Raw genomic sequence first — 24,282 nt, forward strand, 5'->3', positions numbered from 1 at the left:
CTCTGGCCAAAACGTACTTCCCCAAACAGGGAAATATGGGTCTCCATGGGTCCAGGTTATAGGGCAGATATAAGCAACTTTAGGGTCTGAGGACAAAGGACTAACTCACCCTCCAATAATGATCACCAGTTGGTTCAGAGCAGACTTAGAAGAGCTGCATCTTAACAGATCTCCTCAGGGAGCCATAGTTGCCAGGGAAAGCTGGCCCACCTCGTTTGGTCACCGACCAGTGCCCAGTGGAACTCTGGCACCAGGTTCTCCCTGGTGTCTAACCTCAGTCTTTCCTTGGGCCAGTGCAAATTCATTTCACTCAAGGAACTCCAAGATTTCAAAGTCCTGCTAGCCTAGCCCTGGGATAGGGTGAGAGGTAAAGACAGTGCCTTAGGACTTTTATTTATTTTTTAAAATATATTTTATTGATTTTTTACAGAGAGGAAGGGAGAGGGAGTTAGAAACATCGATGAGAAAGAAACATCGATCAGCTGCCTCCTGCACACCCCTTACTGGGGATGTGCCCGCAACCATGGTACTATACCCTTGACCGGAATCGAACATGGGACCCTTCAGTCCGCAGGCCGATGCTCTATCCACTGAGCCAAACCGGTTAGAGCAGGACTTTTATTTTTAAAACACTCCACAGTGCAGAAGTATGCAATGCTTATTCTGAACATTTAGGAAGGTAGATTTCCTAGAATCTGTGGCCTCAGCTCAATAACCCATAGTCTGTTGCAATACACTGAAACCAGGACTGAGCCACCAGCAGCAAATAAACCCCGAGTGACCTCAATACAGATTAATAAGATTAGCTGCTGGCTCTGCACGCTGCCCTGCCCCTCCTCTTCTGGGACCTGTGGTGCTACGCCAGAAGGTTTGCAGCTTAGCCTGGTGGCAGGGGGGACCAAAGCAATTAGGGCCTCTGACCTGCACTAGATAAAAAAGATGGCTGATGACAATATGGCCAGCCAGTTGTGCTGTGTGTTGGGAATAGGGACGTGGGGGAGTGGGGATGCCTTCCCAGTCCTCAGTGGACTTGAGATTGGCTTCAAGGGAGGATATATCAGTCCTTAACTCCTGATGCACTGTCTTTCTTGTCCTCCAGAGGATGAGTATAAATAGCAAAGTTAAAAGAATGTAGTACAAGGACGGTGTGGATTAAGTTATATATAAAGGAAAACTCCTGTTTACCCAAGTGGAATGAAAACTTAGGTCCAAACAAAAACCTGTACATGAATGTTTATAGTGGCTTTATTTATAATCACCAAAAATTGTCCAAATGTCCTTCACCTGTTAACTGCACAAGCACTACCTGGTGATGCAAACACTTGAAGATAAAGGGTGTGTGTTGTTATTTCATGTAAATTCATCTGCTGTGTGTGCACAATTCAACAGCATGTATTACAGGACTCCCAACTCTTTGGCGACCAAAGGAAATATAGATGGTCCTCAAACACATACCTTCTGCTTCTTTTTTTTTTTTTAAATCCTCACCTGAGGATATTTTTCCATTGATTTTGAGAGAGTGGAAGGGAGAGGGAAGAGAGAAACACTGATATGAAAGAGACACATCAATTAGTTGCTTCCCACATGTGCCCTCAAAAGGGCTGGAAGCCTGAAACTGAGATATGTGCCCTTGACCAGAATTGAACCTGGAACCCTACAGTCCACAGGCCGATGCTCTACCTACTGAGCCAAATCGGCTAGGGCTGCATGCCTTCTTTGCGAGAGAAGCAGTCTCAAAAGGTTACATAAGATAGTTATAAAACATTATGGAAGCCCTAACTGGTTTGGCTCAGTGGATAGAGCGTCAGCCTGCGGACTGAAGGGTCCCAGGTTCGATTCCAGTCAAGGGCGTGTACCTTGGTTGCGGGCACATCCCCAGTGGGGAGTGTGCAGGAGGCAGCTGAATCGATGTTTCTCTCTCATTGATGTTTCTAACTCTCTATACCTTTCCCTTTCTCTCTGTGAAAAATCAATAAAATATATTTTTAAAAAAACACAACATTATGGAAGAGGCAAGGCAAAGGGATGGGGAAAAAAATTAGTGGTTGCCAGGGGTCAGGATGGGAGAGCTTGGGTGATGGAACTATTCTATTTCTTGATTGTGGTTGTTGTTAAACAAACCTCAAAAACCCTGACTTGGAAAACAAGAGTAGCAACAGAGCAAGGAGTGTATCACAGGGCTTACTGAGCCCTGGACCTGACGACACTAGGACCAGGGAAGGGAGGAAGCTGAAAGCAGCATTAATGATGGGGGGTAATACAATGGAAACTTGCTTTTTCAGTGTGATCCTTTCCTTTGAAGAGGATTTTAAAAAGTATAGCAGAAAAAAAAAAATAAGAGTACAGCCGAGCTCTCGTAGGCAATGCTTCCCTGGCACTGGATGCCACTCCTCTCCTACCTGTCTCTCTCATAAGCAGGAAGTGTCTGGGGAGTGTGGAAGAACAAGACTGGGATCAAGTGAAAAGAGTTTACACCTGGAGACAGGTCTCGGCGTTGGGAGAGACTCCGAGTGCCCCCTTTTCTCGTGCCTTGAGGTCCATAATGGTTTAGAAAGGTCACAAGCTGTCCTAGCCAATTAACAGGGAAATTAATCAGCTGAAATGATGATCAAGCTTTCTATGGGAAGGTCAAGATGTCTGGCTAATGGCCATAACAGACACTAATAACATAAGCATCTTAAATGCCAAGCTAATACACATGTCCCACTTTTCTTGTAGCAAGGTGACATGGGGAACACTTCCAGGGTATTTAAGTGTGAAACAAAATGAAAATGTAGACAGACCCAAAGTAATGTCAACACCTAAAGCATTTATTTGGATATCTTTAAGCTTTTTACATATGATACATTCCAAATTTTACAAGTTTTCCACAGATATTAAAGTTATAGCCAATTTATTAAACATATATGATTTTCCCTGATATAGAAAGCATGTACATAAACATTTCCACAATAAACATAATACATGCGGAACAAATAATAATACTAAGATGATTCATTAGATAGGGAAGACAATTAGTTTAATGATGCAAACATTATTTCATCTTCTAAATTTATCTTCTCTCAGACTCTGACATTCTCAGAGAGTGAAATCCAGGGATGACACCCTCAGTCCTAAAAGCTGGAAAATGCTCATGATTTGGTGAAAACGTCCATAATTCATTTACGAGGGAGAGACCAGACCTGGTCTTCATCATTTTAAATTGATCTTGGTGAACATTATTGAGAAAAGCCAAAAGAAGCTGGACTTAAAAGTTAAAGGAATGGGGATGTGACAAAAGCCAAAATAAACATTAATATCATTATGCCATCCATAGTCCAAACCATCCCAATCTTACCAATGGCAAAAAGGCCAGAAAAAAGGGGAGAGCACGAGGTTCTAATCTGGATTTTCTTCCTGTTGGGTGCGAAGCGCCTTCTCTCCTCTGGGTGAGTCAGTCCCGAGCAAGAAGGGCCAAGGTCATCCTTTCAGAAGATACCGTGGAGAGGAAGCAGTGACCGCAGCTTCTGCACCCCCACTTATTTTAGCCTGAAGCCTGGATTCTAACCTTCCTCCTGGGTACACCGTGGAGTGTGTAAAGTTGAGTGTGATGGAACTTTTAGATGCAGTTTAAAAAAAAAAAAAAAGCAAGTGAAAGGATTACTTGCATTGGCTGAAAAGAAAAAGATCCAAGAGCCTTTCATTATTCATTTGTCCCTTAGCCTCACCTTAGAGAGGCTCCGAATTTATTCTTCCACAAAATCTGCCATCAATCTGTGTGTATCCAAGCTCTTGGCACATGTACATCAAACAGAGTGGCCATGTGGTATATAATAGTTATAATCAATTTTACTAAGTGGCTATCATTCTAGGAAGGCACCTCTTAGTAAAAACAGTAATGTTTAGAAAGAATAAAAACCCTGGGCACACAGGCTGTCCCAGGAATGTACTAAGTGAGCCAACACATAACCAGCAATCCATCTTTCCAGGAAATGCGAGTAGGGAAGGGGGGACGGGAACTTCAAAACAGTTCTTTTTTTTTCCCTGCTAGTGTTTGATTCTAGAGGCATACACTTCTCCATTTAGTCTTAGAAATAAAAGAATATATTGTCTGAAAAATAAGGATACTCTATAACTTTTCAAAAAGCCCTTTAAAATGAGTTTTTCTCTCTCAAAGCCAGAAGTCTTGCCAAAGAAAATAAAATAAAAAATCCAACCTTTCACAGCTCTGAAAACCACCCAGCATTTGAAGAAACAACTGCCTCCCCTTCCTTATAGGGGTTCCTCATGCACAAGTGCCCCCGTCCTCTGAAAGCCGACGTAGACAAGGGAAAGCTGCTTTCCAAATCCACTGCTTTGCTCTTAGAGGTGGGTCCGTCAGCAGAGGGGACGCCAACCCATTCCATGTTGAGTCCTGAACGGGACTAGGACATGTGACCCCAATAGACCAGAGACTTTGTTTCCTCCTGCTGGTGCATCAGCTTCAGGCGTACAGTGCCCTGCCATCAGTACTGTAACCTGGCTCAGATGACTGGGAACGGTCAAACGCAGTCAGGTACCCACAGAGGGGCTGTGTCCAGCCCAGGAAGAGAAGCTTCTTGCAAGGAGTTATGTTTGAGGGATACAGCAAATGGTGCAAGAAAATATGCTGACGGAAGATGATTTTCATCAGTCCCTAGAGCCAGAAACTATAAAAATAAAACTGGGAAGAAAAGCTAACTAAAGAATTTATTTCCAAATCCAGTGGAATTGATTTCCTATTCTTTTTCTTGAAAAGCCGCTGGGTTACAAAAATCCGAGTTTATGTTTTTGGTAGCGCAGTGACTATAAATGTTGCCAGTCAATGCCAACCAGTGTCTGATTTGCTTCCTGTGCATGTCCAATTTCCTCCGTGATACTGTGCTGGTGCCAGAGCTTCTGAATCTTCTTAAATCGCTCTTTGCACAAATGTAAAGGATTTCCCCGTCTAGAAAGAAGACAGATGTCACTCTGGATGCATTCTGTTTATTCATCTATTTTATCCCAGCCTTTCCTGGTTTAGGAAAAGTTATAAGTTATTGCTTTTAGATCCTCTGCAAAATTTCTGTTTGGCAGGCGACTGTGGTTAAGATGTTAGTTTTGCAGGTTTGCTAGGAGGAGCTGAAAGGGAATAAGTGCTGAAAAAAGAGGAAAATGCACATGACCTATACTTCCTCAGACAGGGCTGAGGGAACAGGGCAGGGCTGAGCAGGAGGGTCTGGGCTGAGAAGCGAAAACTACCAATTCATTGTCCATTTCATTGGATGAATGTAAAAAGAAGGGAGTGGCAGGGGAGAGGATAGAAGGAAAACTACAGGGGTACACGTGTTCCTCAGAGTACTATCTTTCAGCCACAAAGTCTAAGCAAAGCAGCCAAATGTGAGTAAAATCTGGGCCTAATATAACTAATCCCAGGTTTTGGTGAGTTCATGCCTGGGGCCTCTGCTCCCAATTCACAGGACACACTCCTCTCTCTCTCTCTAAGCAGGGCCCCTCCTAAGAGCCCACACTCCTTAGGGAACAGGAAAAACCATCACCAGGTGGCATGTGCCTACAACCTTGCAGCTAAGCACCTGGGGCAGCCCATCTACTTATTCTGCCTGTTTCCAGACCTTGAACTTCTGAACTTCAAGGCTGGATGGTTATATCTAGGTTAAGACTTACCTTCTTTGGGCAAAAAGAGATGGTCTAACAAATTTTGTAATAGTACTTGAGGGAACTGCTGTTAGTATTTTGCTTGTAATAGAAGATACCATAGAAGTGATGAAGCCTGTTGTATTGCTCTATATGGCCTAAATCTTTGTCCCCCAGATTCGTACGTAATAAGCCCATTTCTTATCGATGAAGATTTGCTCTCTTTAGATCACGTGAAGAGCACAGGTCTCCCCATACAAAGCCACACCAGTTCCAATGGGCTCTCCCTACAGAGCTCTGATGCCGTGGATGCCACATGGCAATTCAAACAGTTCTGACTCTCTGGAGTGAGAAATGGAAACAGGTTGCAACCTGTCCTGTTCTTTCCTTTATCTATCCCGATGGCCCTCATGACAGTCTAAGGGCTGGGAAAGGGAGTGCCAACCAGGCAGCCAGGTGCCCTCCTTGGAGGAGTCCACAGATACCAGCCATCTCTGCCAGAACGGAAGCCCTGCGGCAGCCTGGGCTGTGAGCAGACCGGCCTCCAAGCCACATGGCTCACCATGTTCACCATGTACTGAAGGCTCCGGAGGCCCAGAGTCAGTGAACCCAGCCCCCCAGGATGGGGGCCCTTACCTGAGTCCCTGGTCAGTCTCCCCATAGTCATCAAGGTACGGAGGAGAATAAAAACAGCCTTTGGTTCTGCCAGCTAAAAATAGCACCTGACATTCCCGGACTCTGTAGAGAGACCATTTACATGTTATACATTACAACCAAGGTTTGGCTTCAGCTCCAAATGGGTTGAAGTCTTTTTTTTTTTTTTTTTTTATTGCTTAAAGTATTACAAAGGATATTACATATGTGTCCTTTTTTTGGGTTGAAGTCTTATAAAAATAAACAAACAACAGCATTTACAGCAGAGACAGAAAAGTATCAACACATCATTAAAATCACTGAAGTGACTGTACTGTAAGTCAATATAGTGAGAAAATGGAACATGTGGAATAAGAATTGACAGCTCCCATAATAGCAGCCTTTAAAAAACTGTTAAGTGTGAGAAAGTTAACTTCTAAACATAAAATAGTTACTGGTATTTTTAACCACTATCATGAGAAAATTACCCATTAAAAAATGGTATACAAACATTCTGAATTAGGCTGACTTGAAACACAAAGCAATACCGTACATGACAAAAAGAATTTTGAAATATGAAAGACCGGGGAAAATGCTACTTGCACATTTCTCCCTAAGGGCTATTTAAAAAAGTATCTCCTGATCCCTGACAGGTTTGCTTGACTTTTTAAAAACTGAGCTCAATTCAACAGTTATTGAGAACCTATCACATACAAGAAACTGTCAGGCACTGAGATGACTAAGATATGGAGATGGTCTATGCCCCGAGGAGCTCACACTCATGTCACTTCTCTCCTTCAAACCCTGAAATGGCTTTCATCTCACTCAGAGACGACACTGGGATATGCCAGGAGCCACGAGTCTCCCCATGATTCCACCCACTCCAGTGACGCCAGCCTCCTGGCTCTTTCTAATACATGGCAGGCACATTCCCCAGCTACTGTGTACTTGCTGTTCCCTTTCTAGAATGCTCTACCCCTTCTTTAGGTCTTTCTTCAAGTTACTTTTTCAGGGAAACTTCCCTGGTTCCCTATCTAAAATTCAACCCCCAGCTGCCATTTCCTATTTCCCTCCTTTGCACACAGCACTTTCTAAATCCTTACCAGTCTTGTTTATCTCCTGCCTCCCTCACTAGAAGATGAGCCCAGGAAAGCGAGACTTCGGTCTGCTTTGTTGACTACTGCACTCTCAATGCCCAGGATACACAAGGCATAATAAGTATTTGTTGTATGTTGTTGAACATACACAACTATATACATTGACCTGTAATATGTCCGAATCCAAAACCATGACGATACAACAAAAGGAGTAATTGTGACTAAATCTGGGTAGAAAATCTAGTCAGACAACTGAAGTTTCACATTAGAGTGAGGCATGAGGAAAGCAGAACAGAACTGTCATAGGGGTGGGAATGAGGGCAATAGAACCAACCAAGTTAACACGAGCCAACTGTAGGAAAGGAGAAGACAAGGCTCCCCATGTTCTTCAAATGAATACAGTACATGCGAACAGCAGTCTGGTAATTCTCTGCAATGCGGCAGTTTTAGTGCCACTCTTTGACAGGCATGCACCACAGTAGAGGCAAAGCTAACAAGCTCCCTCAGGGCTCACCTACCTCAGGAAGATGCCCACTCCAGAACCACAGGAGTAGGTATGAGCCGTGCAAGCACCCACATCCTCCCCTTCCAGTTCAGTCTGGCAGCAGTAGCTATGGGAGCACAGCAGAGTTCCACACACAAGGCACAGAGTTGGGGTTCTGCTCTTATCACCGCCTGATTTGGGGCACCTCCATGGAACAAAACAAAACAAAACAAAAAGGCACAAGTCATTGCTCTACAGAAGAGGGGCTGAAGAGCTGCTGGTGGTAAAACCACTGTGAAGCCAAACTGTGCAACAGCAGGTGGAGCTGAAGATGCCTACACCCTATGGTCCAGGAAAACTATTTCTATAATTGGGAACACCTCACACACATACACAAACACATGTACTGGAAACAATCAACAATTAGAGAAAAAAAGAAATAAACTCATCATAGGAGGAAAAATATAAATTCTACTACTATTCAATTGTGAAATACTACATACAGTGAAAAGTGATGAATTAAAAGTTATATATGTCAAGTGTATAAATAAATCTTACAAACAATGCTGAGTGAAAAAGGTGTAGGATATGTACAGTGCAATGTCATTTTACAGCTTAAAACATGCAAAATAATAATAATAAATAAGAATGCTGCTTAGGAATATAAACATTTGCAGTTAACATGTAAATCCCAGAAATGCTCCCACTCCATTCAGAACAGTGGATCTCTGATGCACTAGAGAAGAGATATATACACAGCTTCAACTGTCTAGGTAACACTTAATTTTCTACACTACTGGTTATTCTTTATGTTACTGGCACATTAAATATATAATCATCTATTAAAAATTACTAAGGGCTCTTATTACTTTATACCGGGTGGGGCAAAAGTGCGTTTACAGTTGTGAGTATACAAAAGACAGTTTCTTCTTATATTATTACTTATTGTATTATTTTCCATACAAACAACTACTTTTATCCACCCTGAAGTGCAAATTGTTATTTAGATAATATTTTTTTTAAAATATATTTTTTATTGATTTTTTACAGAGAGGAAGGGAGAGAGATAAAGAGTTAGAAACATCAATGAGAGAAAAACATCGATCAGCCACCTCCTGCACATCTCCTACTGGGGATATGCCCGCAACCCAGGTACATGCCCTTGACCGGAATCGAACCTGGGACCCTTCAGTCCGCAGGCCGACGCTAGATAATCTTTAATGAACCAAACTTGTTTCCCTATCAGCCCCTTTCCCAGATCTTATTCTGAAATATGGTGGAATGATGCTTTTACAAGTTAACTAGTGTAAAGAATACTGGTGTTACAATTTCCCTACCCAAACAAAACAATGAACAAAATCCCTTAATTCCATGTAGTGTTTCCAGTGGTAGGAAATGCTCAGTTTTCTAATATCAAAACTTACGAGAAATTAGAGGCTTGATTAATGAGGCTGCTGTAATCCTCTGGAAGGTCTATCAATTTGTTAGATTCTCTTGGATAGCTTAAAAAAACACGAACATAAAACCAATTAATATGAGGTCATATCACAGCAATGGCAGGATAACTCATTTGTAACTTAGTCGAAACAAATAAAGGTAGATTGAACCCGAGTGCTGAGAGCTATCACAGTGGTACATGAAGCCACAGTAAAAAATTTAAAAAGTTACACTTAACATAAGACCTTAGGGTTGACATTTTTACTTGAAAAGCTCAGAATAAATCATTAGGACAGTAGACAGTATGTAGATCCTGCCCCATTTAAGTGAAAATGTGGTAACTCTGAGGAATTGGGGGGAGGGACAGAAAAGGATATTCATTCCCAGGCTTATACCAAAACAACCTGGTAATTGAGAGCCCAACCATAGAACCTAGGAGAGAGAAGACAGAAAAGATGTGTTTATTAAAGGTGATCTTAAGGCACAATGAGTGGGAGGAGAGAAATAGAGAACAGGTAAGTTGAGGTACCATGTCATGTTGGCAAGTTAATTCAGATACAATTTAGAACCAAATTCAATTGGTATTTGAGAGCACACTCTCAGGGTTCACACCTGTCCGAAAGGGCCATGTGGTTCAGCCCTTCCCTACTTTACCTCTGGCAGAGATAGGAGTGGACTGACACCAAGAGGGAACTACTTGGACCACAGTACTTATACCAAAATCGCTTGAGGAAAATTTGAGGTAGAGGGACATACATGCTAGGAGCCCAACTTTAGAGAAATAGATTTGGTAGGTAGGGACCCGAGTATGTTTTAAAGTTTCCAGTGTTGTTCTGATGTATACCTCAAGTTGAGAACTACCGTTCCACATCATAAGTTCTGACCGCAGGGTTGAACCAAATGAAACTGGTGGTACTCAACCATTTTTACTTCCCAAAACTGCAATTTCATATTGTTCAACCTAAAAAAATTGTGTATGGTCTCTGGATTTGGGGCAGACTGAGTATAAAATCAAAGAAATAGAACACATAATCTCCTCTAGCCCTCCGATTTTTATGAATATAGCCAGCAGAATCAAGTAGATATTAATAGATGAAATACATCTGTTATGACCTGGTAGAGCATACTGCAGAATCAGAATAGAGCTAATGTCAAAGGAATGAAAAAAATGACTGGTCACCACTTGACAATTAGTGAAGCTGAGTAATATGTGGAGTCTTATTATGCTATTCTTTTATTTTTCTTTCAGAACTGCTTTTATTTGGATAAATGAGCCAAGGAGTCTCATTTGTAACCAAGACGGAATTCACAGGATGTTGTTACATTCACACTTAAAAAATATATCTCTATGTACAGGAATTTGCAGATAGATGTAAACATATGTTACTTTCCAAGTACATTCCTCCCCTTCTTCCCGGAGGAAAAAGAAAAAGCCATCCAACCAGGCAACTCCTTCAAAATAACTTTAATATAAAGATGTAGATATCTCAAACCAAAAAAAAGGGGTTCTTCTGACTGACTGGCTATCACAGGAGAGAACACAGAATGAAATGATGTTACTGGCACATTAAATATATAATCATCTATTAAAAATTACTAAGGGCTCTTATTACTTTATACCGGGTGGGGCAAAAGTGGGTTTACAGTTGTGAGTATACAAAAGACAGTTTCTTCTTATATTATTATTCCAGCTTGACTTCAGATGGAACCGGACTGTTTAAAACTGTTTCTAGGAAAAACAGGCAGATTTCTAGAAGGAAATTCACTCCTTATGGAAGCTATTTACTGAGCCAGCATGGCTGGTTCACACGTTCACTAGTATAAAGTCACCTAGAGCAGGACTCTTGGCCTCAGCTGACACCAGCACGGCCGGGTGGCCACGGGCACTGCCGAGGCTGTCCCTACTCTCTAGGTATGGAGGCCCACCTGAGTTCACCTCCTGTGCTCGGTTCATGCCTTCCCATGCTGCAACTGTCTAGCGTTATACAAGATACCCTGCTGCTTACTCATTTCAACTACCCTTCAAGTTAATTAGAAAAACTTTTATTAAAATAAAGGGGGGGAAAAGGCATCAGGTTATCTCATTTAGGCTGTGTGCCCCAGTCCCCATTGGAGGCATGCTAGGTGGGAGTATGTGTGGGGTATGGGTCCAGGGTGGACAGATGGAGGTGGGTAGCTAGGTGGGGGGCAGGCCCAGGCTTGGAGGAGGGTAAGGTGGGACAGTGTGGGTGGGGGGCAGGAAGTTTGGGTTGTAGATGGGAGGAGGTGAAGGGTAGCTTGAAATGGGGGGTGGAATGGTCAGTGGGGTAAGTAAAGAGGCTGGGGGAGGGTACACCAGCTATGGGGGCGGTTGGCGGGGGTAGACATGGAGATAGTAGGGCAGGTGAGCTGGTGGGCCGTAGGCTGGGGGCAGGGTGCTGTAGAAGGGACCCTTGGTCTTCATCATGGACTGCAGGCTCTGGGAGCCCTCTTCAGATATGTAGGAGCTGGTGGTGGACATTCAGTTATGTAGCTGGAGTGTAGTGATGGCAGTGGCTATGGTGGTAGCTGGTGCACAGGGGTTGGGTGGGCCTGGGGAGGAATCTGGATTTTGGGGAGGTCAGTGGAAACCATAGGGCCTGGTGGCTTGGCCTTGCCTAAGGAGCCAAGTAGGGAGGCTTCCGGTCTGGCAGTGGGTGGGCCGGAAGCAATGGAGGCTAAGAGGCTTCAATTTAGCGGTGGTTCTGCTGCTTTGTTCTTCTTTGGGAGAAACAACCGTGGCTCTTTTGACCTGGTGGGGATGACTAGGCTACCGGGATGGCTTCTTGGGCTGTTGGGCTTGCTGTGGCGGTAGTGGTGGCTGGGCTGATGGCTGCAGGTCCTTGGGGGATGATTCAGAGCCGACTGTGACGGTGGCACTGGTGGCACTTGTAGTGTAGGGTTGAGTGATGGGGCTGTTGCAGCTGATGACTCCTTGACGAGTAAAGATCCAGGATTTGGTGGCAGATGTCTTCCAGAACATCAACAGGGCCATCTTGCACATACTGCCCCCACCATCTCCGATATATGGGTTTGGAGGTTCATTCTTGTATTTCAAATTTGCATAAACATCCCGCAAGATATATCACTGCTACTGCTATGATCTCTGGTTCCCACTGCAGTGACAAGGATGTGCAGGAACTGTCATTTACAAAGGCCCATGCCATTTGAACCAACTTTTGAATTTTGTTTTATCACCTTTGAGTTGTTTTGCATATTTGAGTAGGAACTAGTATAGATGTACTACCTGTAAGTCAAACTATATAGTCTGTAGTAAGATTTTCTCCAAACCCACTACTTCCTTTGGGTCATCTCCCAACTGGCCAAATTGTACATCATTTAATAGACTACAAGCTGTTTGATGATAGCTTTAATTTTTTGTGAGTTTCTTCTACTTTCCCAGCCAGAAAGAGACAACAAGCTCCTGTTACGTATCTTGGGAATTGTTTGAAGGAATGAAACACATACAAGTGATGAAAAGAAATTATTCCAGTTGCCAGAGCATTGTAGTTAGCCCCAAATGTGTGTCCACATCAAAGATGAACTCAATCCCACCTTGGCAGCACCGGTCTTCAGTGGCTGGATGGAGTCCTTCTAGTTGAGAGGGTGTACGAGCTAAGTCTTTCTTAAATCCCAGTACCAGCATGGTTTTGTGTGGTTCAGGTTTGTTGAGGTTACTGAAGGGCTTAAATTTTCTCTATTGTCCTTCATTTATTTAAGTAGACATGTTCTTTTCAAAAGATTCCCTAAAAATGTTAGAATCCCCTTGCCTCAGGCCCCTCAGACCTCTCTCCTTGCCAACTTCGGTCATTTTGGACGAATATTATACTATTCTTTAAACTTTTGAATAGGTTGAAGTTTTCCATAATAAAAGAAAAAAAATAAAGCTAAGAAAAAAGTAAAAGAGGACCCACATTTTTTAAAGCAAATATTTCAAAAGATAATTTTGTTATTTGCTTCCTCTGCCAAAAATAATGCATTATATTTATGTTCCTAATTTTGATTTTTTTTACAAACTGTCACCACCATTGGACTAAGAAGAAAAAAATATGAAGACACGATGGCCTACCTCTTGGATTCACTGAAGGTCAGGAAGCCAGTGTTGAAGGAACATAGTACCTGCCTCCCTGCTTCCCGCCCCACCATGTAGTTGACAAAATTTAACTTACCTAATAGCATCTCTTTCACCTTCCAGATATCTTTTAACTTCAATGTGCCGACACCAACTTTAATGTAATCAGAAAAAAAGAAACAATTTTTTACTTTTGAAAGGTTAGAACCAGAAGTTTTTCTTCTTTAAATCCAGTAAGGGGGGAAAAAAATCTTCTTTCTTAATATATTTAACAACTCAAAAAGAAGCTTGGAGGAATACCATATTTTGTCTGCAACTTTTAAAATAAAAAATACGACCCTACAATTTTCTAAAAGAATGCTAAATATATTAAAATTTGTGGCTACATACACAGTTGCCCTAATTTGGACACTCTGGAAAAACCAGTATGAATTAATGACAAGCTCTTATTATGTGGAGCTAGAACACTTACATTAAAAAGCTTTTTTTTTATTGTAGTAAAATATACATAACATACAATTTATCATTTAGCCATTTTTAAATGTATAGGTCTGTGGAATTAAGTACATTGACATAGTTGGGAAACTACCACCACCATCCATTTCTAGAACTTTTCCAACTTGATAAATTGTACTTGTTAAACAGTAATTCATTCCTCTCTCTCCAGCCCCTGGCGATCACCATTCCATTTTCTGTCTCCATGAATCCGACTACCCTAGGTTCCTCAAATAAGTAAAAACAGATAGTGCCCTTTTGTGACTGGTCCATCCATATTATGGCTTATGTCAGAACTTTATTTATTTATCCATTCATCTGTTGATGGATATCGGCTATTGATGGATACTGGCTCTGAACATGAGTGTACAAGTGTATATTTAAGCCCCACTTTCAATTCTTTTGCAATATATATCTAGAAATGGAACTGCTGGATCATATGGTAATTCTATGTTTAACTTTTTGAGGAACTACCATACTGTTTTCCAGAGTGGTTACACCGCTTTCTATTCCTACCATCAATGTACATGGATTCCAATTTTTCAACATCCTCATCAACACATATTATTGCTGTCTGCCCTTTTAATTATAGCCATCCTAATGGGTGTGAAGTGGTATCTCATTGCTGTTTGGATTTACATTTCCCCAATGACTAGTGACTTTGAGCATGTTTTCACATGCTCATTGGCCATTTGTACATGTTCTCTGGAAAAATCCTTTGTGCTTTTAAAAATTTTTTTCTGAAAAATTTTTTTTCTTTGGTCATTTTTTAATGGGTTGTTTGCTTTTTTCTTGCTTAGATATAGGAATTCTGGATATACATGTTCTGGATATTAATCCCTTATCAGATATATGATTTGAAAATATCTTCTCTCATTCTGTGCATGAAATAGACAAATTTTACTTTAAACATTGATCAGCTGCCTCGCATATGTGCTCTGACCAAACACCAAACCTGAACCTTTCAATGCACGGGGTTGAAGCTCCAACCAGCTGAGCCACACTGGCCAGGACAAAGCAGCCAAATTTTATTTTGTTTTAAAACAGCCAAATTTTAAACTAAGGGTATTGGACTAGGTAATCCTTAAGGTACATTTCAGTTCCCCAAATTTATGGAACTGAGTCCTTAATAAGTAAGTTGATCAGAGGAAATAACCATTTCCACCACGACTCTCCTAGAGTATTATTTGTTATAATAACAAATCTGCTTATGTTATTTACCAGCTTGGAAAAATCTTACCATAAAGGTAAATCATTAACTAAGAAGGCGTAATCATTATAGTTTAAAGTACACGGACTCAATTCTTCCAAGCTCACTACTTGAGAATTTTGCAATATCTGTGATAAATTGAAGTTTGTTTCCATATAATTTCGTTCAATGTAATTTAAAAAAAAGTGTATAGCCCTAACCGGTTTGGCTCAGTGGATAGAACGTCAGCCTGCAGACTGAAGGGTCCTGGGTTCGACTTCGGTCAGGGGCATGTACCTTGGTTGCGGGCACATCCCAAGGAGCGGGGGTGCAGGAGGCAGCTGATTGATGTTTCTCTCTCATCGATGTTTCAAACTCTCTATCCCTCTCCCTTCCTCTCTGTAAAAAATCAATAAAATATATTTAAAAAAAATAAAAATAAAAAAAAGTGTATAATTATTACCTTTCAACCAGTAATTTCGTTATCTCACTATTTTCTTGAAAAAGGCAAATGAGGTTGTTTGGCAGGGAAAGATAGTTACATAAATGTTCAAAATGGCTTGTTCCAGAAACTGTAAATGGAGAAGAAAAGAGTAATATATATAACAACTAAGAGTAGAACCTGTATTGGAGTAAGCAATAGCAGAGCTTAAAAACAAAAAGCATGAGGAAAGTTCAAAATTGCTAGGTATATTAACTTGTAGGAAGTTAACAAGATGGCACATGGGCGGGACCCACAAAAAATGACACAATTCAGAGTGGAGTCAGGTGACTCCTAAGTCAAACTGGTTATAGTTCCTTGGTGTCTGTTTTACCATTTGCAAAATGGTTTACCTGCATGAATATTCTTGGGGTTAGTTATAAACATTAAATCACAAATCAACATCTGAGTGCTCCAGAAAAGTGTAAAGCAGCACAGGAATATAAGATGATTTCACCATGGGTGATGGATTGAAACACTTATTCTAATCACCCCTGTAAATGATTAGGAAGTCTAAATCAGTCTATATGGGGCCTGGGCAACTAGCTGAATGGAGATGCAAGTCAACAAACATAGAGAGCAGCATTACATGCAGGCACCCTTTGCCAGGCTCTATAGATACAGTAAACTTTAAATCTACCGTTACACTACTTTCATGAAATGAATCAAAATAGGACACAGAAAACAACCATGAAATAGCAAACGAATTCCTACATTAAAACCAGATTTATATGCAAATATGGATATTCTGAACTTGAAAGTTAAAAAACACTTGAAATAGTTTTCACTTTTTAAAAGCCAAAGAACCAGTTTATGAATAATATATAATTGGACATTTTAACATATAAAAGCAAAATTAGTGTACTTTAGAACATGTAAACATACAAAAAGCATATTACTGAGATCCAATAAAAGCAGACATATAGCCCTGGCTGGCGTAGCTCATTGGTTGAGCATTGACCTATGAACTAGAAGGTCACGGTTCGATTCCCAGTCAGGGCACATGCCTGGGTTGTGGGCTCGATCCCCAGTGTGGGATCTGCAGGAGGCAGCCAGTCAATGATTCATCATTGATGTTTCTATCTTTCTCTCCCTCTCTCTTCATCTCTGAAATCAATAAAAATAAATTAAAAAAACCCAGACATATAAATACACATTTTTATTCTATAACTGTCTACATCACCATAGTCAATTGGCTATATTCTAAGTTTTTAATCTGTTTTCATTTTTGCAAGTTACCTTAATTCTAAGCTGCTAGAGTGAAAGACTACATACATTTCCTACAATTTGAAAGAAATTATAAGTTACCTTGAATTTCAGGTGGGGAAGGAACTCCATTTAAGTAATGAAAAAACAGAGCAGAACATTTCAGGAAGGGCATGATGCCAGCTCTGACACTCCTCCACAGGTGCCAGCCAGAGGGTATTTCTTTCAAAGCACTAAGAGAAAAATGAAAATAGAAACATTTAAAAGAAAAGGTCATTCTAGTTACAGCATAATGTGGGTAGCCCTGACTATAATAGAATGTCAGTTATAAAATGGTGATATAGCCCTGGTCGGTGGCTCCATGGTTTGAGTGTCAGCCCGTGGACCAAAGGGTCTCAGGTTCCATTTCCGGTCAAGGGCACTGCAGGTTTAATCCCCTGGCCACATGAGGGCACAAGCAGGAGGCAACCAATCAATGTGTCCCTCTCATGTCAATGTTTCTCTCTCCCTCCCCCTCCTCCCTCCCTCCCTCCCACTCTAAAAATCAATGGAAAAAATATCCTCAGGTGAGGATTAAAAAGTAAAAATGAATAATAAAATAACATAGTGATATAGCTTCAAATGCTGTTATTAAAATTTATAATAACATAAAAAGAAAAATCAGAAAATAAAAACTATCCACTATTCTAGAATTTTTATCAGCAGGCACTATTTTGGCAAACTATTTACATACTAATTGGTCTAACTTAGTTATAATTTAATATATGAAATTTAAAATTAACATGCTTTTCAGAATATCATAAATGCAATATTCTGGAACACAGCAATCATAACTGATACCAAATTATTCCCCTGCAAGCAAGCACTTAGACTGCTTTAAATTCTTTGCTAATATAAATAATATAAGAGTGTATACATTTATGTTTATAAGTTTTTAATATATATATACTAGAGGCCCGGTGCACAAAAATTTGTGCACTTGGCGGGGAGAGGGGGTCCCTCAGCCCGGCCTGTGCCCTCTCGCAGTCTGGGACCCCTGAGGAGATAATGATCTGCTGGCTTAGGCCTGCTCCCGGGTGGCAGAGGGCAGGCCCAATCCCTAGGTGCAGCCCCTGGTTGGGCTCAGAGCAGGGCCGATTGGGGAGTTGGGGCGCAGCCCCCTGTCATGCACAGAGCAGGGCGGATCGGGAGGTTGCGATGCCACCCCTAGTCACACTCAGGGTACGGCCGATTGGGGGGTTGGGGCACCGCCCCGTCACACTCAAGGCAGGGTCGATAGGGAAGTTGTGGTGCCACCCCCTGTCACGCACAGAGCAGGGCCCATCAGGGGGGTTGGGGCGCCATACCCTGTCACACACAGAGCAGGGCTGATCAGGGGGTTGAGGAGCTCCCCCCGTCACTCACAGAGTAGGGCCGATAGGGGAGTTGGGGCACCGCCCCGTTACACACAGAGCTGGGCGGATCAGGGGGTTGGGGCGCCACACCTTGTCACACTCAGGGCAGGGCCGATGGGGAGGTTATGGCTCTACCCTGTCACACACAGAGCAGGGCCCGTGGGGGGGGGGGGGGAGGGTTGGGGCGCCGCCACTGTCACACTCAGGGCAGGGCCGATGGGGAGGTTATGGCTCTACCCTGTCACACACAGAGCAGGGCCCGTGGGGGGGGGGATTGGGGTGCCGCCCTCTATCACCCACAGAGCAGGACCAATCAGGGGGTTGGGGCACTGCACCCTGTCACACACAGAGCAGGGCTGATCAGGGGGTTAGGGCGCTGCACCCTGTCACACACAGAGCTGCAGGGCGATCAGGGGGTTGGGGAGCTCCCCCCTATCAGGCACAGAGCAGGGCTGATCAGGGGGTTGGGGCGCCGCACCCTGTCACACACAGAGCCGCAGGGCAATTGGGGGATTGGGGAGCTCCCCCCTATCAGGCACAGAGCAGGGTTGATCAGGGGGTTGGGGCGCTGCCCCCTGTCACGCTGATCCCGGTGCCGGGAGGCTTATTACCCTTTTACTATATAGAATAGGGGCCTGGTGCAAGGGTGGGGGCTGGCTGGTTTGCCCTGAAGGGTGTCCTGGATCAGGGTGGGGGTCCCCACTGGGGTGCCTGGCCAGTCTGGCTGAGGGGCTGAGGGCCGTTTTCAGGCTGGTGGGTGACTGAAGCTCCCAACTGCTCCTTTTTTTCTTTTTTTATTCTGGGCCAGCTCTGAGACCTTGGCTGCTTTGTTTACCTTCTGTATTTGATACAATGTTGTGGTCCGGCTGGCTGAAGCACGGCTGAGTAAAGCAGGTTTCTGGGGTTTTGTTTAGCTTCTATATTTGCAACATAGTTGCTTAGAGTTGCAGCTGAGAGGCTGGTAAGTCAGGCGGGGAACGTTGGAGTCCTCCGTCACTGAAGGAAGCAAGCCTCTCTGTTCGCATCAGCTGCCTGGCTGCCGGCCGCCATCTTGGCTGGCAGTTAATTTGCATATCTCCCTGATTAGCCAATGGGAAGGGTAGCAGTCGTACGCTAATTACCATGTTTCTCTTTTATTAGTGTAGATGTAGATATAGATATATACATAGATATATATATATATATATATATATATATATATATATATGTATTTTTATTGATTTCAGAGAGGAAGGGAGAGGGAGAGAAACAGAAACATCAATGATGAGAATCATTGCTTGGCTGCCTCCTGCATGCCCCACATGGGGGTGTCGAGCTTGCAAACCCAGGCTGTGCCCTGACTGGGAATCTAACCATGACCTCCTAGTTCACAGCTCAACGCTCAACCACTAAGCCATGCTGGCTGGGCAGGTTTATCCATATATTGGATTATTTTGTTAGTGTGGAGTCTCAGAAATGGGATAACATGGTAAAGAAACAAAACAAAAGTTCTTGACATATACTATGAGGAAGCTAAATGAAGTTGTTGTACCAATTCAAAAGGACTCCAACAATATGTCAGGTTCGAATAATTTCACTGCATTCCTGTCAGTCTTGATATTGCCTTAAAAACAGATTAGGCCAATTTAATTTGCACTTTTTAATTCCTAGTGAGATAATGTTTTAGAATAGCACTTTCCAAAATAAATTCCATGTCTCCATGTACCATATCCTAAGCAAAAGAAGGGTTCCATGGCCAAGTAAATGTGAGAAGCTCTGAGAATTCTTTTGTAAAACATCAACTGTCCTGGCCAGTGTAGCTCAGTTGGTTGGGCGTCAGCCTGTGCACGGAAAGGTTGCAGGCTCCATTCTTGGTCAGGGCACATGCCCATGTTGTGGGCTTGATCCCTGGAAAGGGGCATGCAGGAGGCAGCCAATCAATGTTCCTCTCTCTCCAAAAATCAATAAAAACGACAACAATAAAAACATGTCAACACACAGCATTTTCTCTTATTTACAAATAAGTGCCTTTTTCATGTTATCGTGTAAAGATTATGATCCCACCTTCCTGTACAGTGGCGAAGTGTTTTATACAAAGCAAGAACTGCTAATTCTTCTTCACCAGCAGGAGTTTCTTGATCCATTCCATTCTCTTCTGAAAAAAAAGAAACAGTACTCTGTATTTGCTTATTAAGTGGATTGGTGACCACGTCATTTAAGCACTCAAATATAGCATGAAAATACTCCCACAAAAAACACAGAACTTAAATTCCTCAGGTGTGAGCACAGTATTGCTCTCCATCATAATAAGGAGCCTGCAGGCTTTGAGAATGAAGCTGTGCTGATTCAGGAGGCCCCGTAGCATGCAGTGAGCTAGATCAGCTAAACATACAGTCTATGGTACTCAAATATGACTAAACTTATAAAATAAAAATGACTCACATTGTTAAGGAATTTTAATAGGAGAAAGAAATTTGTTTCAAAGTTTGTCACATTAAACAATACGGACAAGTAGCCTAATTATAATTTATATACTATTCTCATCCAAGTACCTTTTCCTTTAATACTTCAAGAAGCTGACAAAAAGGAGTTACCTGTACATGAGGTAAGTAGGATCTGGATGATGTGTGCCATAGTAACCAGATGGAAAATATGGAGGTCTCCAGTGCCAAGGCTGATCCCTGAAAAATCCTGACACTGCAATGCAGGGAAAGCAAGCACCAAGCCTACCTAGATACCAAATATAGAGTGTCAGACAGCTTGCCATTCCCTTCACACCTAAACGTGTTTCCATCTTATTGATATGACCCCCTTTGGAGCTTAGCTCCTCCCTTTAAGAAATCTTTGTTCTTAAATAGCACATACATTAGAAATCCCACTTGAATTGGCTAAATGAAATTCCTTTTAAGAGTAGAGTCTTGATGGGTACTATCATTTCATTTATTCAGTGATTCCCCTCTATAGAACTTATCCTATCTAATGAAGAGGAAATATGCTAATTGACCCTCAAGCCATTGCAAAGATGGTGGTGCCCACAGCCAATAAGGAGGGAATATGCTAATTGCTGCCCCGCCCTCAAAGATGGTGGTGCCCATAGCCACAAAATGGCCGGCATGGGAGGGCAGTTGTGGGCGATCAGGCCAGTAGAGGAGGGCAGTTGTGGGCGATCGGGCTGGCAGGGGAGCAGTTAGGCATCGATCAGGCTGGCAGGGGAGTGGTTAGGGGGTGAGCAGGCTGGCAGGCAGAAGCAGTTAGGGCATTCAGGCAGGCAGGCAGGCAGGCAAGCGGTTGGGAGCCAGCAGTCCCGGATTGTGAGAGGGATGTCCGACTGCCTAAACCGGCAGTCAGACATCCCCTGAGGGTCCCAGATTGGAGAGGGTGCAGGCTGGGCTGAGGACCGCCCCCCCTCCGCCCCCGCCAGTGCACAAATTTCGTGCACCGGGCCTCTAGTTGTAAATAATCCTATATAATAAGAGCCCAGCGACTGAATGGTGGAACAACCAGAACGACCTGTTGAGCAGTCGCTATGATACACACTGACCGCTAGGGGGCAGATGCTCAATGCAGGAGCTGCCCCTGGTGGTCAGTGCGCTCCCATAGTAGGAGCACCGCTTGGTGACTGTGAAGAGCAGCGCTTCCGCAGCGGGAGCAGCAGCTCATAGGGCAGATCCATAGCTGCTTGAGTGGCTATTCCCGCAGCAGGCTGATCCCCTGCAGGCCATGCCCCCCCGCCCCCTCCCCCTCCCCCCCAGTACATGAATCCCATGCACCAGGCCTCTAGTAATAAAAATAATAGCCTTGGCTGGTGAGGCTCAGTTGGTTGGGTGTCGTCCCGTGTACCAGGAGGTTGCTGGTTCAATTCCCAGTCAAGGGCACATGCCCGGGTTGCGGGCTCGATCCCCAGTGGGGGGCATCAGGAGGCAGCTGAACGATGTCTTGTTCTCACATTGATGTCTCTCTTTCTCTCCCTCTCTCCTCTCTCTCTCTCTAAAAGTCAAAAAACTATTCTAATGAAAAACGAGCAAACAAAAAACAGTTGAAATCTTTCTAGGAGCAAGCAGTGGAAAAAGCATGGATTTTGGACTTACAATGATCTAGCTATGAATTCCAGCTCCTCTTATGAGCTTTTTAGACAAGTTAACACCTCTGAGTCTCAGTTTCCCTGTTAGTAAACTACAGATGATATACATGTTTTTTTTAATACTTCAGTAGCAAGGCTGTAAAGGATTAAATAAGAATGCATGTGAAAGCAGTCAGGTCTACAATAAGTGTTAGCTCTCCTATTACCTCCTGCTGCCTATACGATGGTGGTTTCACAGGAGCGATGGGAACAATCACAAAGGCTAACACTTACTAGGGACACAGTGCTCTAAGCTCCTCACACTGATCATCCCACTGAGCTCTGACACATTGTATGAGGTAGGTACTAACCAACTTAAAGGTACAGAATCTGATCCCCAAAGCAATTAAGGAAACAGCACTTGAGGCTGCTGCCTGTGGCACTGCACTCAATGTCCTGAGGAAGGGGACCCTTTGAGGTGGGGCTGAAGTTCAGCCAGTGGTGTGTCCTGGCACCAGCCTGCCCAGAAGACATACCTTTCCCTAAATCACACAAAGGAGATTTCTATTGCTAAGTAGTGTGACCACAGACAGGGCTGTATCTGCTCAATAGCACTGTATGGGTCAGCAGCAACCCTTAATCTCTAGTATTATTTTTACGTCTCCGTAGGCAAGAAGCATAGAGAGTTGAAAATTATTTTTTTAAATATATTTTTTATTGATTTCAGGGAGGAAGGGAGAGGGAGAGAAATATCAATGATGAGAATCATTGATCAGTTGCCTCCTGCACACCCCCAACTGGGGATTGAGCCCGTAACCCGGGTATGTGTCCTGACCAGGAATCAAACCATGATCTCCTGGTTCATGGGTCGATGCTCAACCACTGAGTCACACAGGCCAAGCAATGTTTTCTTTTTGAGGCCTCTAAGAAAGAACTATATTCAGAAGTGGTAGGATGGTAACTCCTCCTGTCTGCCTCTGTAATTCTCACTAGTCTAAGGTAAAGTTCTATTGTACAATAAAGGAAATGTCAAACACAAATTACAAGATACTCACCAATAAATGAAACATGTCAATATCTAATATGCATGGAAGGTCTCCATAATTGTCATTAGGCACCAATGCTAAATATTTAAAGAAAAAATACAATAGCACATTTCATATGCCAACATAAGTATTATTTTTAAAATGTATATAACCTAGTTTACATTTATCTTTTTGCAAGATATATATGAATTTGTAAGTTAGAACTTGTATATAAAACAAACAGTATTACCAAAATATTTCTCTTATAATGGCGAGAAGTTGCATGACTAAAAACAAAATTATAGATGAAAAATTACCATAACATCTATGGTACATGTATTAATACTCACATGCAAAAAGTTTACAAAAGTGCCCTTGCACCACTGAAAGTAATGCCACTGTCCAATGCGCGGCAGCGAATCTTGTTAGTGACCTAAGACAGTCATCCTGAAATAGATTGACACAAAGAAGCCAGCATAAGAAGTAGTTCTCTCTTTTGAGGACTGCTAGTTCAAAATACAGCCAATTGAAGCAAAGCTAGACGCACAATGAAATCTCTCTAAATGGTATGCAACTGAATTTATGATATCTTTTAAAAAAATGTTTTTTATTGATTTTAGAGAGAGAGAGGAAGAGAGATATTGATAGGTTGCCTCCCATACACACCCCAACCAGGGTGATTCTACATGAATCAAATTACATGATTTTACTCTTAAGGACAATTTTATGATGTAACTGACACTAGCTACACAGTAAAAATTAGCTATCTTTGACTGTATATTTCCCCTCCTCATTTTTCTAGGCATAAAATGTACTGTTTTGACATCAGTGTGTACTTAATTTAAATGTTGCTTATGAAAGGTAGTCGCATGTGGAGAACAAGCACTGTTTTTATTTTTTTCCCATCTTTTCATGTGTTTAACTAAGAACTCTAGATGAAGAGCTGAAGTCTATTTAAAAGAAAAACTAGAAATTAAACCACAAACATTACTTCTTCAATATCAGTATAGAAAATGGGTTTACTATGAAATGAGTAAAGCTATGCCTAAATAACCAATTCAGTTTTTAAGCTTTAAAAAAA

The 24,282-nt window shown here is 42.5% G+C and overlaps 1 protein-coding gene across 12 annotated transcripts in view; it reads right to left on the bottom strand.

The window, feature by feature from the left end:
* UBR2 (ubiquitin protein ligase E3 component n-recognin 2) overlaps positions 1 to 24,282 on the bottom strand; it is a 143,571-nt gene that overhangs the window by 3,323 nt on the left and 115,966 nt on the right. For 4 of the 12 annotated variants that reach the window (XM_070418581.1, XM_070418580.1, XM_070418578.1 and 1 more), the window contains 11 exons: positions 23,552 to 23,648; positions 23,232 to 23,299; positions 20,711 to 20,846; positions 20,181 to 20,271; positions 16,846 to 16,976; positions 15,520 to 15,628; positions 13,470 to 13,526; positions 9,270 to 9,347; positions 7,880 to 8,050; positions 6,268 to 6,369; positions 2,790 to 4,945 (listed from right to left, as the gene is read on the bottom strand). In XM_070418581.1, coding sequence (XP_070274682.1) covers positions 4,804 to 4,945; positions 6,268 to 6,369; positions 7,880 to 8,050; positions 9,270 to 9,347; positions 13,470 to 13,526; positions 15,520 to 15,628; positions 16,846 to 16,976; positions 20,181 to 20,271; positions 20,711 to 20,846; positions 23,232 to 23,299; positions 23,552 to 23,648 — 1,182 coding nt within the window. In that variant the 3' untranslated portion in view covers positions 2,790 to 4,803. Of the gene's footprint in view, positions 1 to 2,789; positions 5,136 to 6,267; positions 6,370 to 7,879; positions 8,051 to 9,269; positions 9,715 to 13,469; positions 13,527 to 15,519; positions 15,629 to 16,845; positions 16,977 to 20,180; positions 20,272 to 20,710; positions 20,847 to 21,888; positions 23,100 to 23,227; positions 23,300 to 23,551; positions 23,649 to 24,282 lie in introns of those variants that run through there. The other 8 variants (XR_011471874.1, XR_011471873.1, XR_011471872.1 and 5 more) reach the window with 6 other exon arrangements.

This window comes from Myotis yumanensis, unplaced genomic scaffold (genome assembly GCF_028538775.1).
Source record: "Myotis yumanensis isolate MYYU_CA2020_CCGP unplaced genomic scaffold, mMyoYum1.0.hap1 SCAF_6, whole genome shotgun sequence".
NCBI lineage: Eukaryota > Metazoa > Chordata > Mammalia > Chiroptera > Vespertilionidae > Myotis > Myotis yumanensis.